The following is a 17638-nucleotide window of genomic DNA, read 5'->3' as shown; positions in this document are numbered from 1 at the left end:
TCCCTGAGCTCCGTTTTTGCTGGCAGAGGGCTGCAGGAGGCCATCACAGCCAAAAACAGAGCCTTTGATGAGTGATGTCTAGCTGGCCATGTACCCTGCCTGCCCCAGACTCCCCGAGGTCAAACACAACCCTGATGCGACCCTCAGTGAAATTGAGTTTTACACCCTTGATTTTAAAATGAACGGAAATCAAGTTGAGTTATTGTGACTGCGTTCCAGATTAGTTCCCTGTTCTTTTTTTCCCCTTAACCATTAAATTTGATCAGATTTATCTGGGGGCCATATTCACGTCTCCCAGGGATTTAGGTTGTGCTTCTGAAATAAATTAACTGACACAAACAAACTCCGTGTATTTATGCTGGAACACTTGTGTTCCTTCCGTAATTTTAGGAAAAGAACTTCTAGCAAGGCTACTAACATTGTGTTCCTCCCATTAATTATAATGAAGCATCGGTTGCTTTCAGGTTTGCCTTTCTAGAGCGGCCATCTTTCAGGGTCTGCTCTTAACATCTGTCTTTCTTTCAAACAGAACCAGTGGCACCCGCAATTACAGGACACCCTCAGAATCAGACAACGAACATCGGCGAAACAATAGAAGTTGTTTGCACAGCAAGTGGAATTCCTTCCCCACATATCACTTGGTTTAAAAACAATAATTCTCTTATTGAAGACTCAGGTGAGAAAGTTCTCCTCTATCCCAATTGCTTACGTTAAATTGCCTGCTGATGTTTCAATGCTCAGTGTATTGCTTCTTCAACAAATATTTTGTCTATCGTGTTTCCCCCGAAATAAGACCCTGTCTTATTTTTTTGCCACCCAAAAAAAATGGGAAGAAATGGGCCAGGAAGGCAGGTGTCGGGGTATGCGGGGCCTGGCTGTAACTGTCTGAAGTTAAGTAGTAGGGCAGCTCCACCCCTCCATCCCCACCCTAATCTTAATTTTTACCTGTGCACCCTGGAGTGCATGGAGTCTTCATTAGGGCTTATTTTGGAGGTAGGGCGTATATTGGGCACAGGTGAGAAAATCAAGCTAGGGCTTACTTTCGGAGTAGGTCGTATTTGGGGGGAAACATGGTATTATGTCTCTTAAATGCTCCTACCACTCCTTATTGATCATTCAGTGAACAAAACTGTGATTCCAAAGCTCTGTCCTTTTGTCTGACATCTGCTACCTCTCCTGCTGATGCTTGTCAGGTACATCTTTTATTTATTTTATTATTTTATTATTCATATTTCTATGCCGCCCACTCTCCAATGGCTCTGGGCGGCTTACACCAAAGACAGTATACTAAATAGCATATTGCCCCCTAACAATCTGGGTTCTCATTTTACCCGCCTCGGAAGGAGGGAAGGCCGAGTCAACCTTGAGCTGGTGAGATTTGATCCGCTGATCTGCTGAACTAGCAGTCAGCTGAAGTAGCTGCAGTACTGCACCCTAACCACTGCGCCACCTCGGCTCCCTTTTAATAAGAGCTACCTTAGTTTCTTGCCCAATCTCAGTAAACCATCGACTTTATTCACCAAAAGGCATTATACAATTCGTTTATCGTGTTGAAGGGTTGCAGCATGAAAACCTTCGTCAATTAAATAAATAAATAAATAAATAAATAAATAAATAAATAAATAAATAAATAAATAAATAAATAAATAAAATTGATTTATTTTTGTAGATCAAAACAAAATAACCAACCCCCCCCAAAAAAGGGCCAAAAACCCACCTTTGATTAAACAAAAAATGATAAAAGATATACCGTATTTTTCGAAGTATAAAACGCACCCTTTTCCCCCCAAAAAAGAGGGTGAAAATCTGGGTGCGTCTTATACTCCGAATGTAGCCCCACCCAGCTTCTCAAACGGAGGTTTCAGAGGCTGAAAAAAGCATCAGAAAAGAAGCTTCAGAAAAGAAGCTTCAGAAAAGAAGCCCCCAAACAAAGCTTCAGAGCCTTTTTTTCTGAAGCTGTTTCGGAGGCTTTCAGAGGCAAGAAAATAAAGTTTTTTCTGAAATGGAGTTTCAGAAGTTTCAGAGGCAGAAAAAAAAAAGCAAGGCACAGAGCTCACAACCAAGGAACCTGTTGCTAAAATTCACCTCTGGGAACAGCTGATTGGGGGTATTCTGGGAGGCCATCCACCCACCAATAAGTTTTTTTCTTATTTTCCTCCCCAAAAAATAAGTTTTTTGTTTGTTTTTTTTTTGCTTTAATTTATATGCCGCCCTTCTCCGGAGACTCAGGGCGGCTTACAATGCGTTAAGCAATAGCCTTCATCCTTTTGTATATTTATACAAAGTCAGCTTATTGCCCCCACAATCTGGGTCCTCATTTCACCTACCTTTGAAAGGATGGAAGGCTGAGTCAACCTTGAGCCTGGTGGGATTTGAACTTGCAGTAATTGCAGGCAGCAGATGTTAATAACAGTGCATTAGTCCACTGTGCTACCAAGGCTCTACAAAATTGCGTCTTATACTCTGGTGCGTCTTATACTCTGAAAAAATACGATAGTTCCATCAGGAAAAAAATAAATGCCTGAAGTCCAACCAACTATTGATTAATTATATTTACAGTTGTCAGATTGGTACAGAGGTACAATCTGGTTCACTTGGTACATTTTGATTGGAAGCCTCTCCTGAGGCTAGAACTGTGTTGGCTTGGTTTCACTCGTATTGTATCTCCATTATCATGACTATGTATGTCTTAGGGTTGTACCTCATCACAAAAACTCGTTCCAGATTTTAATCCAGACAAGCTCGGGTTCAGATAAATGCTATATCCAGCTCTGTAGTTCAGTTGTTCAAAAAGAAAATGTAATGTGGAGTTTTAGAATGCTCCCATTTGGAGTTCTCGCAAAAGAAGTTATTTGTACTTCTTGTTGTCTCTGCTACAAGGTATTGTCCTGAAAGATGGGAATCAACGGCTCACCATACGAAGAGTGAGAAAGGAAGATGAAGGTCTTTACGTGTGCCACGCCTGCAATGTCCTGGGTTGTACGAAGGCAGCTGCCTTTTTTGAGGTGGAAGGTTGGTAGCACTATGCATTTCCAAGCTGATGTTGGAAAGTCTTATTTTCTGTGCCAATCCTCCTTAGAATTGTATTATCTCTGCTGGTTAACTCCTTAGAATTGTGTTAACGCTGTTAATGCAAGTCCAGATGCTACTAGATTAATTGATACTGAGGTAAAAACAGAGCTGAGGAGAAGCCTGCCAAATCTGGGGCCATACAGGAAGTCCAGAAGCTGGATGGCAGCCCATAGGAGAAGTGCCAAAATCTAAATGGAAGAGAAAACCTTGGAACTTAGGAGGGGTGTGGATTCTACTGTCAGGCATGAAAGACCAAATTCACACACGAAGGTTCAATAAAACTGATTTATTACTAAAAGTTTATGCATAGGAATCTTCTCAACTAATGGTTGGCATCTGCTTAGAGTTAGAAGAAAGGGAAGTTAGACTTAATTTTGTCGTGGCAGTGTAGGGATTTTTACCCTTTACAGGTTCTGCCAGATAGATAGATAGATAGATAGATAGATAGATAGATAGATAGATAGATAGATAGATAGATAGACAGACAGACAGACAGACAGACAGACAGACAGACAGACAGACAGACAGACACCCTGTTTTCCCCAAAATAAGACATCCCCTGATAATAAGCCCAATCGGGCTTTTGAGCACATGGCAATAAGGCCAAGCACTTATTTCAGGGTTCAAAAAAATATAAGACAGGATCTTATTTTCGGGGAAACACGTTAGATAGATAGATAGATAGATAGATAGATAGATAGATAGATAGATAGATAGATAGATAGATAGATAGATAGACAGACAGACAGACAGACAGACAGACAGACAGACAGATAGATACCCTGTTTTCCCCAAAATAAGACATCCCCTGATAATAAGCCCAATCGGGCTTTTGAGCACATGGCAATAAGGCCAAGCACTTATTTCAGGGTTCAAAAAAATATAAGACAGGATCTTATTTTCGGGGAAACACGTTAGATAGATAGATAGATAGATAGATAGATAGATAGATAGATAGATAGATAGATAGATAGATAGATAGATAGATAGATAGATTTAGAAGATTCTCCCTCCCTCCCTCTCTCTCTCTCTCTATATATATATATAGAACCGAGTAGATGTGATTCTACTGAGCTGGAGCTACAAAAAAACCTTGGCTACGTAGGGAAAACCTGGCTAGAAGAAAAACATATATATATATATATATATATATATATATATATATATATATATATATAGAGAGAGAGAGAGAGAGAGAGAGAGAGAGAGAGAGAGAGAGAGAGAGAGAGAGACAGATAGACAGAAAGACAGACACACACACACACACACACACACACACACACACAGACAGACAGACAGACAGACAGACAGATACACACCCACCCAACCGGAGACAGACAGATAGACAGACAAACAGACACACACACACAGAGAGAGACAGACAGACAGACTCGGAAATTATCTAAATGTAGTATATATACTTCATTTAGATAATTTCTGAATAGCTCTTTTAATTTGAGCCAAGTATCAATCAGAATAACAGAATACGAGAGTTGGAAGAGTCCCTGGAAGTCTTCTAATCCAACCCCCTGCTCAGGCAGGAGACCCTATGCCAGGGGTCAGCAACCTGTGGCTCTGGAGCTACGTGTGGCTCTTTCTCCCCTCTGCTGCGGCTCCCTGTCACTCAAAAAAATTGGCGTCACAACTGCCAATGCGCGACACCTGCCGGCACGTGATTTATTGAGCTTCTCAACCCCTGGTAGGTCAACCATGGATAAATCCAAGAAAAGAAAAGTTTCAGAAGAAAAGAGAATGTTTAATTCAACTACATATGCTAGTTTTGTGGCTGCTCAAGAAATAGTCAGGGTTTTGTGGCTCCCGGTGTTTTCTTTTCTGTGGGAAATGGGTCCAAATGGCTCTTTGAGTGTTTAAGGTTGCAGATTCCTGTCCTATACCATTTCAGACAAATGGTTGTCCAATCTCTGCTTAAAAACAGCATTCTTGGAGCCCATGGCCATGCAAACATTATGTCTTCAACTTTTTAAAGCAGCTGCATTTTTCTTGAGAATTGCAAAAGATCCTGCAACTAACATGTGATCCTCGGAAAAGATACAGCTGCTTGAAAGAGTTTCAGATGAGTAAATTATTCTTGCCCCTGCATGCTGCAAAACACTATTCTGGTACTGAATGCACAGCTCTGTGATCTCATGTTAATATGTTTAAATATCAAAACACTATTTCCCTATACCGTTTTTTCAAAAGTACTGCTTCAGTGTCACAAGCTTCTTTTTTAAAAAAAACAAAACAAAACCAACACGTCAGAGTTACATCCTGTTATTCTTACAATCTCCAGCCTGAGATGGATGTGTTGTGCTAAGCAACTTCTATTGTTGGATGAAAAATGTCTGTAAATAATCCTTTGTGCAAATATATAACACCAGTTATTTAACAAATAAGATTCGTTTCCTCAGAATCTAGCATGTTTTCTTTCCTTTTTTTAGTGGAAACAACTGAAGCTTTATTCTCTGCCTCTCTGATCTCTCTCTTCCTCCCCTGCCCCCCTCTCTTCCCCTCTCTGTTTCTCTGTCTGTCTGCCTGTCTTGTTTTCTCTCCCTCTCTCCCTCTCTCTCTGTTTCTCTGTCTGTCTTTCTGTCTGCCTGTCTTGTTCTCTCTCTCCCCCTCTCTCCCTCTCTCTCTCTGTTTCTCTGTCTGTCTGTCTTGCTCTCAGTCTCTATGTCTCTCTTTCCCTCTCTGTTTCTCTGTCTGTCTGTCTTTTACTCTGTTTCTCTCCCTCTCTCTGTTTCTCTGTCTTTCTGTCTGCCTGTCTTGTTCTCTCTCTCCCCCTCTCTCCCTCTCTCTCTGTTTCTCTGTCTGTCTGTCTTGCTCTCAGTCTCTATGTCTCTCTTTCCCTCTCTGTTTCTCTGTCTGTCTGTCTTGTATTCTGTTTCTCTCCCTCTCTCTGTTTCTCTGTCTTTCTGTCTGCCTGTCTTGTTCTCTCTCTCCCCCTCTCTCCCTCTCTCTGTTTCTCTGTCTGTCTGTCTTGCTCTCAGTCTCTATGTCTCTCTTTCCCTCTCTGTTTCTCTGTCTGTCTGTCTTGTACTCTGTTTCTCTCCCTCTCTCTGTTTCTCTGTCTTTCTGTCTTTCTGTCTGCCTGTCTTGTTCTCTCTATTGATGAGTTTTTGGTTCTTAGGCATTCTAAAAACATACTAGAAGAGAATTTGCATGTGCTGTCCATGTGTCTATCCTAATCTCTAACTTCATTTGGGATGAACGACAGGGTTTCCTTCATTTATCCCTATCTGCCTTCTCAAGTGGTTTTGGAAACATAAATCCCAGAAGACCTATTGACTAAGATGAGACACTTGAAATCCCACAAATTTGGAGAACATTTGGAGGAAGGCTGATTGTGTCCCCTCTGTTGGTTAGACCCAATAATCCCCTTCTACTGTAGCTGACTTTCTCCATTCACTTTCATAAAATTAGTCTTTCTCATGCAGTTGACTTATCATCATCTAAGCCTGATTATACTTTCTATTTACTCTTTCATTTCATGATGAAATGATCCATTTCTAGCTCCCTGGCATTTTCCATCAGCTTGGATCTCTCCTTGATATGTATTCATTACTAAACTGTCACATTTTTTTTTCTGGAGTTGCGCCTATCTTAAGCGAGCTGAAAGATTCAGGCCAACTGAAAAACCTACAATTGTTTTAAATGGGACAATTTTTTTTTTTTTTAATTTGATTTATATGCCGCCCTTCTCCGGAGACTCAGGGCGGCTTACAATGCGTTAAGCAATAGCCTTCATCCTTTTGTATATTTATACAAAGTCAGCTTATTGCCCCCACAAACTGGGTCCTCATTTAACCTACCTTAGAAAGATTGGAAGGCTGAGTCAACCTTGAGCCTGGTAAGATTCGAACCTGCAGAAATTGCAGGCAGCTGTGTTAATAACAGGGTGCATTAAACCACTGTACTACCAAGGCTCTTCAACATTGGTTTTCATTTGTTTGGCCTTATCAGTAGGTCACTATTGATGCCATAGCTACATCAATCAGAGATAGGCTTCACATACTGTAGGAACCAATTCGCCCTGCACCGGAAGTGTGTGTGCGGCATCACATGGCAATTCGCTCATGCGCGCCGTCCACATATGCGTGCGACATCAAACAACACAGCAATTCACATGCCCTGTCCGTGCATGCGTGTGGTGTCAAAAACACAGTGATATAGGATGGGGTTGTGCCCATATAGCGGGTGGACGGGCCCATCAGCAGGTGGACACTACCGGAATACCACCTCTGACGTGAATCTAAATCTCTGGCTTATATTAGAATAGTGAAGAAGAATTGATCATATGTTTACCGGGACAGTATGGTAAACAATATTTGTGCTCAGTATTTGTGTGGTACAGGGACACGGTGGCTCAGTGGCTAAGACTCTGAGCTTGTCGATTAAAAGGTCGGCAGTTCAGCGGTTTGAACCCCTAGTGCCGCGTAACGGGGTGAGCTCCCTTTACTTGTCACAGCTTCTGCCAACCTAGCAGTTCGAAAGCAGATAAAAAATACAAGTAGAAAAATAGGAGCCACCTTTGTTGGGAAGGAAACAGCGTACTGTGCGCCTTTGGCGTTGAGTCATGCCGGCCACATGACCACGGAGACGTCTTCGGACAACGCTGGCTCTTCGGCTTTGAAACGGAGATGAGCACTGCCCCCTAGAGTCAGGAACCTTTACCTTTACCTTATTTGTGTGGTACAGGAAGTGATGATGGTTATGTGATGGTTGCATTTTGTTCTGAGGAAAAATATATTTTCTTGACAGGTTTGTTTTTTTTTTTTGCTGCCGTAGACTTGTTAGGTGTCGGGCATCTAAAGTTTTTCTTTCTTGGACAAGAGTGCCCTTTAAGTATTTCAGCGGATGGCCGATCCCAAAAGGCTTTGCAACCTATCAATGAATCATTTCATTGTTTCTTCCCAGGGACTGATGAGAAAACAAACCTTGAGCTCATTATTCTTGTCGGAACAGCGATCATTGCCATGTTCTTCTGGGTGCTCCTCGTAATCATCCTGCGGACTGTGAAACGGGTAATGAAACAAACTCTCCCTCGCTGCCCTGTTGTCATTACTCTTGCATAACAAATGAAACCTGATGGCCTTACTTTTGTCTGCTTCTCAGCTTTGTCTTGAAATCAACAGAGGCTTCCCCCCCCCACTCCCCTTCTTGGGGCATCACATTCCTGCAGAAGATGGAAGGCATCCAAATATTTTGCTTTTAATTGGTGGGGAGAGGGGGGAAAAAAAGAGCCTGAGTGGCATAGGAGGCTAATGCCTCCTACTAAGGCAGCATTTAACATCCAGCTGCCTGCAATTACTGCGAGTTCAATTCTCACCAAGCTGAAGGTCGACTCAGCCTTCCATCCTTTCTAAGGTGGGTAAAATGAGGACCCGGTTTGTGGGGGCAATAAGCTGACTTTGTATAAAATATACAAAAGTATGAAGGCTATTGCTTAACGCATTGTAAGCCGCCCTGAGTCTCCGGAGAAGGGCGGCACATAAAAATAAATAAATAAATAAATAAATAAATAAATAAATAAATAAATAAATAAATAAATAAATAAATAAATAAATAAATAAATAAATAAATAGATAGATAGATAGATAGATAGATAGATAGATAGATAGATGATAGATAGATAGATAAATAAATAAATAAATAAATAAATAAATAAATAAATAAATAAATTAAAAAAAGGCCTCCCCCCCCCAGATATTAATAAAGCAAATTACTAAGGATGGTTGATGGGTATGTGCCTTATATATGGAGCAGTTATGGGAAACAATATTCTTGCATTTCTGGAAACAAAGAAAAGAAAACTTAACAAGTCTTAACCATTCTAGCAAAGGTGAGAGAGGGCAGATGATTCAATACAGGTAGTCCTCGACTTATAACAGCTCACTTAGTGACCGTTTGAAGTTACAACGGCACTGAAAAACGGGACTTATGTCTATTTTTCATACTTACAACCATTGCAGCATCTCCATGGGCATGTTTTATTTATTTATTTATTTATTGGTTCAATTTATATGCCGCCCTTCTCCGGAGATTCAGGGCAGCTTACAATGCGTTAAGCAATAGCCTTCATACTTTTGTGTACACCTGCTTAGTAGGGCTTTTTGGCTCCCCCTAAGCGGTGTTCTTTTTTATACAAAGTCAGCTTATTGCCCCCACAAACCGGGTCCTCATTTTACCTACCTCGAAAGGATGGAAGGCTGAGTCAACCTTGAGCTTGGTGAGATTCGAACTTGCAGTAATTGCAGGCAGCTGGTGTTACTTAACAGCACTTTAGTCTGCCGCGCCACCAAGGCTCTTTAAATGTGATTTACATTTGGATGCTTGACAACCGATTCACATCTATGACGGTTGAAGAATCCCAGGGTCATGTGATCCCCTTTTGCAACTCTTCCGCCAAGCAAAGTGTTCTGTCCCCGTCTCACACACGCACACAAACAGATAGCCAGGGGTTAAATAAAACTGGCAGACAACAAATTCTTTCGATAAGAGGATTGGCAGCAACCCAGTGGCTGCTTGCCAAGAACTTTACCCATAAAGGGAGGGGTTGTTCCTCCGACAGATAAAGCCAACCAAGATACACACAGTTCAAGAATTGTCAAGTTCAGTCCGTATTAAATCGAAGGCAGATATTGTTGTTGCAAAGATACAATGTGACTCGCTAGTAGTTAGTTTTGTCCGTCACAGAGTCTGAATGGCCACCTCACCCCCTTATATCTCCTGTGGGATGTGGTCCAGTGACTCAGCTTAATCTCTGGCACACCTCCTTTTCTGCTGTGTGCGCTTGTCTCTCCGACGCTGGCATGGATCCAGCCAAGACTTATCTCCGTTACTGTCTGACTGTGAGAAGATACCTGGCTCCTGGCCAATCTCTTCTCCCTCGGGAGACACCTGAGGCATTGCCAGAGAGGAGGGTCCTGGAGAGGGAAGCCTGGCCAACTCCTCTCCTTCATGTTTGGAGCCTTCTCCCTCCGATAAGTCGGCCTCGGGGGTTGGAGTCACAACACAAAGTCAAAGGGAAGTCATTGTTAAGATTCACTTAACAACCATTTTACCAATGGAAGAACCGCAGTGATTCATGCAACAAACTGCGGCGAGAAAAGTCGTAAAATGGGGCAAGACTCACTTAGCAACCTAAATTCTGGGCTCGATTGTGGTCGTAAGTTGAGGACAACCTGTAATAAGCATAAGCTACAATTGTTGATGTTGTATTCCTTTCAGGCCAATGGAGGAGAACTGAAAACTGGCTACCTGTCTATCATCATGGATCCTGATGAAGTCCCTATGGATGAGCAGTGTGAACGTCTCGCTTACGATGCCAATAGATGGGAATTCCCTCGGGATAGGCTGAAGCTAGGTGTGCTCTCTCCCAACAGACCAATATGTCCTGATAGCCATTAAATTAGAATATTTTTTGGGGGGGGGTTGGATATAGGTATATAGGGGGAATCACAGTACACTTAGGAAGAAGGGCCTGATGGCTCAGCAGACTGATAGCATTGTGATTAACAGCAGCTGCCTGCAATCACTGTAAGTTCGAATCTCACCAGGCTCAAGGTTGACTCAGCCTTCCATCCTTTCTAAAGTAGGTAAATTGAGGACCCAGTTTGTGGGGGCAATAAGCTGACTTTGTATAAATATACAAAAGGATGAAGGCTATTGCTTAACGCATTGTAAGCTGCCCTGAGTCTCCAGAGAAGGGCGGCATATAAATCAATTTTTTTTTTAAAAAAGTTATTCTATTTGTGCTTGGAATCTCCACTGGGAAAATTCTTTTTTTTTTAAAAAAAAGTTTTTTATTTTTTATAAAAATGTCAAATCAATGCATGTAGCACCTGGGCACCATACATTCCAATACAAACAAAACTGATCAGATTAAACATTATTATTACATTCAATCAATTTATGAGATTCCCATAACAATATACATCTATATGAGGTTACAGTCTAACATTATTCCATTATTCCACCTGTTTCTCATCATTACTTTCATTTTATCAAATACATTTGTAATACATTAATATTCCCTTTATTTCTATCTCTTACTCTAGCTTTTAATCACATCACCCTATATTAAAAAGCTTTTTCTTTCTTTCCTGTCTAACTTCTGATCATGTCACCTGCCTACAACAAGCGAGAAAGAGAAAAAGAATGGAGAGGGAGAGATAGGGAAATACAATTCAAAACGAACCGAGAACACGAATCATCCCTCCATCATCTCTTGCCTGCTTTATACTTTAATTTCTATACTTTAAAAAAAAGAGAGGGTAGAAGGAAAAGTAAGTCGAAACAACAATAAAGAAACAAAAAGAAATCATCTACCCATCGTCTCTTGCCCGCTTTGATACTTCAACTGCTATGCTTAAATGCAGAGAATATGTCGGCAATCCTAAGACTACAGAGTAAATGTGTAGACATTGTAGATTGTTTATAGGGCTGTGTTTCAGGGTATTCTTTGTCAACGGGTTCGTGTTTGAGTTTCCCAGCGGGGTTCATGGGTTTTAATTAGCACTGGAAGCCAGTCAGGTCTCATCTTTTAGTTGCGGGGAGGTCATCAGGCAGTCAAAGAGGCGTGTGGCAGAATACAGCAAAAGACCGGGCACATCATCCGTAATTTCCACCATTTCTGAGTGGTGAAGTCACTGGTAGTATGTGTATAGCGGTGAAATCTCAGCTAGGCCACACGCCAGAGAATGGGCCAAAGCTGTGGCTGTTGGAATCTGTATCTTAATAGTGTCATCGTTAGCCATAAAAATGCTACTTAATAATAAAAGAAACTCTCAAGAAAACCAGAATTGCATGCCTTTGACACAGAGTGGCCCAAAAGTAGTCAGATTTATGTAGTTGGCAGCCTCCTCCTCCTTCTCCTCCTCCTCCTTCTCCTCCTCCTTCTTCTCTTTCGTCTCTTCCTCCTCCACTTTCTCCTCCTCCTCCTTCTCTTTCTCCTCCTCCTTCTCCTTCTCCTCCTCCTCTTTCTCCTCCTCCTTCTTCTCCTCCTCCTCTTTCTCCTCCTTCTCCTCCGCTTTCTCCTCCTCCTTCTTCTCCTTCTCCTCTTTCTCCACCTCCTCCTCTTTCTCTTCCTCCTTCTTCTCCTCCTTCACCTCCTCTTTCTCCTCCATCTTTTTTTCCTTCTCCTCTTTCTCCTCCTCCTCCTCTTTCTCCTCCTCTTTCTCCTTCTCCTCTTTCTCCTCCTCTTCTTTCTCCTCCTCCTCCTTCTCCTTCTCCTCTTTCTCCTCCTCCTCCTTCTTCTCCTTCTTCTCTTTCTCCTCCTCTTTCTCCTTCTCCTCTTTCTCCTCCTCCTCCTCTTCCTCTTTCTCCTCCTCCTCCTTCTCCTCCTCCTCCTCCTCTTCTTCTGAGAAAACATAGTTGCCTTTTGAAAAAAAAAAACACCTTTCAGACAATTATGGTCTGGATGACTGAGAATGTCCGTAGATTGGGCTAAGGGAATTGATCAGGATATTTGTAGCTCCCATTTTGCTTCAGCTACGAATGCACTTAATGGTCAAGTCACCCCAGTGTCAGTTCCCTGAGGCCTCTTGGCTAACTTCACAGGAATGTTAAAATGTTAGAATCAAAATCAACTAGGATAGCATTCTCAGATTGTCTCCTTCCTACTTCCACATTTTTTTTTTAATGGAATGGGTAAATTTCTTTCCTGCCATTTGGGGATAAATATCCCTTTTTTTTCTTTTTCCTATGTAATTCAGGAAAGCCACTTGGTCGAGGAGCGTTTGGTCAAGTGATTGAAGCTGACGCATTTGGAATTGACAAAACGACTACTTGTAGCACTGTAGCAGTCAAAATGCTTAAAGGTAAGGATTAAGAATCTACACTGACTAGGTGGCTCAGTGGCTAAGACATTGAGCTTGTCGATCAGCAAGGTCGGCAGTTCGGCGGTTTGAATCCCTAGCACAGGTCTCCTGCGTGAGCAGGGGGTTGGACTAGATGACCTCCAAGGTCCCTTCCAACTCAGTTAACTGCTCACTCCAGGAGTTCGATTCTGAATGGCTCAAGGATGACTCAGCCTTCCATCCTTCCAAGGTGGGTAAAATGAGGACCCAAATTGTTGGGGGCAATATGCTGACTCTGCAAATTGCTTAGAAGGGGCTGTAAAGCACTATGATGCGGTATAGAAGCCGAAGTGCTATTGCTATTACTGCTATTATCTGTGTGCCTTTTGTTTTGCAGAGGGTGCAACGCACAGTGAGCATCGGGCCTTGATGTCTGAACTCAAAATTCTTATTCATATTGGCCATCATCTCAATGTAGTCAACCTACTTGGAGCTTGCACAAAGCCAGGAGGTCAGTGTTGCTACATCTCTCATCTATTTTAGATAGAGTGTTAACTGATTTCGCTCTGAATGGATGAATGAATGGATTGACATGACAACTCATCTTGTAGACCTCTCTTGGAGTTCAGCAATGAGGAGGAAAAAAAGATACAAAACTAAGCAGAAATATTTTAACAGAAAACCTATAGAGAATTAGTCAATGGGGCAGGTTGATGACTGCTTAAATACTCTTGAGTCTTCCTATCTGAAGGCTTGTAAGATTCTGTCTGATGACCTACTTCTCTTTTAACGTTAAACGTACTTTGGTGTGTGTTTACGATCTGCCCTTTTTTTCTCACTGTACTTTCTTCAGGTCCACTCATGGTGATTGTGGAATACTGCAAGTTTGGAAATTTGTCTGTCTACTTAAGAAGCAAGCGAAATGATTTTGTCCCGTACAAGGTGAGGTTTCAGAACTTGGAGAGCCATTCACCGTATTCATGATGAGCTTTGTTGAACGTTGCGTGATATAGAGGTTGAGCAAGTGGGACAAGAATAAAAGATTCAGGTTCTAGTCAGCCATCAGCCACCGATCTTCCATGGATGATTTTGTGGCCACCATTCTCTTCTTCTACTTTTGTTAAGTCCTTTTCATACTTTGCAATTATTAAGAGTACAGACATAGTGAGCAATTGGACCAAGGGTGGGCTTCTGGAGGTTCGCAGGGGTTCGGGAGAACCTCTAGCTAAGATTCTGTGCAGTTCGGAGAACCCCCAAATCCCACTCCTGGCTTGCCCTGCCCACCCCATCCCACCCCTCCCAGGAGTCCCCACGTGGCCCATTTTGGATGCAGGTAAGTGCAGGGTGCGCATGGAGTCTCGGGGAGGGTGAAAAACGGGCCTATCGGAAGTTCGGGAAAGCCAGAAATGGACCTGTTTCTGGCCTCCAAATGGCCACTGGTGCCCGGGGAGGGCAAAAACAGCCCCCTATCGTGCAGGACCCTGACTAGGCCACGCCCACCATGACCACACCCACCCTGCAACCGGGCAGAGAACCCCTTGTTAAATTTTTGAAGCCCACCCCTGAATTGGACTCCTTTTCTCAGTACACAATTAACATTTCAACATGAAGCCGTTGATTAATCAGGATACAGTCTGGGGCCTTTGCCAATGTTATTCAGTTACAATAGCATTTGCTTCCTTGAGGCTCTCTGTCTCATTTTACTCAATGGTCTCAAGTCAGCTACGTTGGTTATCACTAAGAGTTTAATCCATGTAAAGCGCAGACATAAATGCCTGAGCAGAGCCACCCACAAGCGTTTTGCTACCTGAGGTAAAAAAACAAAACAAAATGGCAGCCTTCCATGTAAACAAGATATCTAGCTAAGCATCTAATTTTACTTCAGCATTGATAATGGAAGAGTGTCATCTGGGCTTAAAACCAGGGGTGGGCTGCTGGGGGTTCACAGGGGTTCGGGAGAACCTCTAGCTAAGATTCTGTGCACTCCTGGCTGGCCCCTCCCATCCAGCCCCTCCCAGGAGTCCCCACATGGCCTGTTTTAGATGCAGGTAAGTGCAGGGCGTGCACGGAGGCTTGGGGAGGATGAAAAATGGGCCTACCAGAAGTTCGGGAAGGCCAGAAATGGGCCTCTTTCTGGTCTCCAGAGGGCCTCCGGAGCCTGGGGAGGCTGTTTTCGCCCTCCCGGAGGCTTGAGAAAAGTCTCACGAGCCTGGGGAGGGCAAAAACTGTCCCCCCTGCCATGGTGCAGGAGGCCAACTAGGCCACGCCCATCATGGCCACGCCCACCCAGCAACCGGGCAAAGAACCTCTTCCTAAAATTTTTGAAGCCCACCCCTGCTTAAAACAGCTGAAGGCAAGGGCACCCAAGTTTGGTCAAGCCAAGAGTTATATCAACAGCATTTCTGGGGATGAACCGCTAAAAAAAGGAAGAGCACATTAGAATGTGGGGTAACAATGATATTCATTAAAGGAAGGATGATGATGACATAGATTAACCAGCGATGTGGAATCTTTGCACGCGTGAAGCAAATACTGTATATAAAGTAAAACAGCAAAATAGGTGCTATCTTTTTCGCCATATTTTCTTGCATCTCCTGTTATATAGCTTCCATTATTTTTCAGCAACTGTGGGGTTGCACCCTCCTTTTTCTTGCCATCACCGAGAATGTTAAAAATTTGATGGCCTTCATTGTTTCCTTACTTCTTTTAACCATAGAGCAATAATATCAGATCTGGGCGAGGACACAGTGACTTCTCTGCAGACCTAAAGAAACGCTTGGATAGCATTGCAAGCAGCCAGAGCTCAGCGAGTTCAGGTTTTGGCGAGGAGCGATCCCTCAGTGAAGTGGAAGAAGGAGAAAGTGAGATTTGCCATAATTTTTTTAAGCAAATGTTACGACCGAGGTTGAAATGAATAATAAAATACAGTAGTGGCCAAAATTCTGGAAACCTTTGGGGAAAAGTGTATTTTTCCCAAGAGGTTCCCACAATTTTGGCCACTACTGTATATGAAATAAAACCCTCTATACACCCAAATAATCTGAAGAAATCAAGAATTAATTTCTGTGAGAAAGAAACCTTCAAGGGCTAATTAGTAAGATTGTTAATATTAATTGGTATTTCTTTAGCTTCACCATCCATGGTCAGATGTTCCCAGGGTATTCATTCACTGCTCATATCTCATTAATCCACAAATGAGGTTTTTCTTAAAATCCTGTTATACAACAAATAAAGGTATTTGTCAACTAGACAAAGGTATTTCCCATGAAAGATATTCCACTCTGTTAATTCAACTGATGAAGGGTAGATACTTCCCTCAGCAGTTTCCATGGAAAATATTTCATCATCACCATGCGTATTATAATTTTAACTATATTTCTCAGGATGTGCTGTAGAGTATATTGTTGTTAGTTGCAAAGTCGTTTCTGACCCATCGCAACCCCATGGACGACGTTCTTTCAGGCCTTCCTGTCCTCTACCATCCCCTGGAGTCCATTTAAGCTCACACCGAGTGCTTCAGTGACTCCATCCAGCCGTCCCTTTCTTCTTTTGCCCTCAATCGTTCCCAGCATTAGGCTCTTCTCCAATGAGCCCTTCCTTCTCATTAGGTGGCCAAAGTATTTGAGTTTCATTGTCAGGATCCGGCCTTCTAAAGAGCAGTCAGGGTTGATGTCCTCTAGGATTGACCTGTTGGATGGCCTTGCAGTCCAAGGAACTTGCAGGAGTCTTCTCCAGCACCAGAGTTCAAAGGCCTCAATTGTTTGGCACTCAGCCTTCCTTATGGTCTAACTTTCACAGCCATACATGCTACTGTCCATGGGGTTTTCATGGCAAAGATACTGGAGTTAGTTGCCATTTTCTTCTCCAGTGGTCACATTTTGTCAAAACTCTCTGCTATTTATTATTATTATTTATTAAATTTATATCCCGCCCTTCTCCCCGAAGGGACTCAGGGCGGTGAACAGCCGAGAATTAAAATAACATGCAATATAAAAGTTAAAATAATTAAAAATAAATTAAATTAAACGGCCACCCCAATTTAAAACCCCTAGCAATACAATTAAAAACCCCTAAAACCTATTCAGGCCAGGCCGGCTTGCTGAAATAAAAACGTCTTCAGGGCCTTACGGAAACTGCGGAGATCCGGAATCAGCCGTATTCCGGGAGGTAGTTCGTTCCAGAGGGCGGGTGCTCCCACAGAGAAGGCCCTCCTGCTATGACCTGTCCATCTTGGCATAGCTCATAGCTTCATTGGGCTACGCAAGCCCCTTCACCATGACAAGGCAACGAACCAGGGAGGGAGCTGTAGAGTATGCGTTGTGTATAAATTCATTTTTCATTTCTTTGCAGCAACATCAGAAGATCCTTGCAAAGCTTCTCTGAGCCTAGAGGACCTCATCTGCTACAGCTTCCAGGTGGCTCGGGGGATGGAATTCCTGGCGTCCCGGAAAGTAAGGAATTTCTTGTAGGGAAATGACACTTGTGGAATGACAACATCCTTCAGGAAATAATTGTAATAAGTTTGAGGCTTGGGGGAAGGAAACTGTAATGTTTGCGTCTGGGGTTCATTCCAGACTTCAGAGCATTGTTGAGCTTCAGCTATTGATACTCCTAAGTGCTTTGGTAAAGGTATCAGCACTTGTGAATTCACCAACAACATTGAAATACGAGCTGGAAGCTGCCTGTCCCAGCGGTCCCCGACCTTTTGGACCTCAGGGACCAGTAAATTCATAATTTTAAATCCTGCGGACCACTAATATGATCTG

At 42.7% G+C, this 17638-nt stretch overlaps 1 protein-coding gene across 1 annotated transcript in view; it reads left to right on the top strand.

The window, feature by feature from the left end:
* The window catches only part of KDR (kinase insert domain receptor), a 77166-nt gene that overhangs the window by 47887 nt on the left and 11641 nt on the right, over positions 1–17638 (top strand). The window contains exons 14-22 of the mRNA XM_034411313.3: positions 530–676; positions 2881–3012; positions 7990–8096; positions 10303–10438; positions 12789–12893; positions 13270–13383; positions 13726–13814; positions 15589–15733; positions 17223–17323. Coding sequence (XP_034267204.2) covers positions 530–676; positions 2881–3012; positions 7990–8096; positions 10303–10438; positions 12789–12893; positions 13270–13383; positions 13726–13814; positions 15589–15733; positions 17223–17323 — 1076 coding nt within the window. The remainder of the gene's footprint in view (positions 1–529; positions 677–2880; positions 3013–7989; positions 8097–10302; positions 10439–12788; positions 12894–13269; positions 13384–13725; positions 13815–15588; positions 15734–17222; positions 17324–17638) is intronic.

The sequence above is a fragment of the Pantherophis guttatus genome, chromosome 8 (genome assembly GCF_059756535.1).
Source record: "Pantherophis guttatus breed Tessera chromosome 8, ASM5975653v1, whole genome shotgun sequence".
NCBI classification, from domain to species: Eukaryota; Metazoa; Chordata; class Lepidosauria; order Squamata; family Colubridae; genus Pantherophis; species Pantherophis guttatus.
Note: the sequence above shows the minus strand (reverse complement) of the source record. Positions and strands in the feature narration are given on the sequence as shown.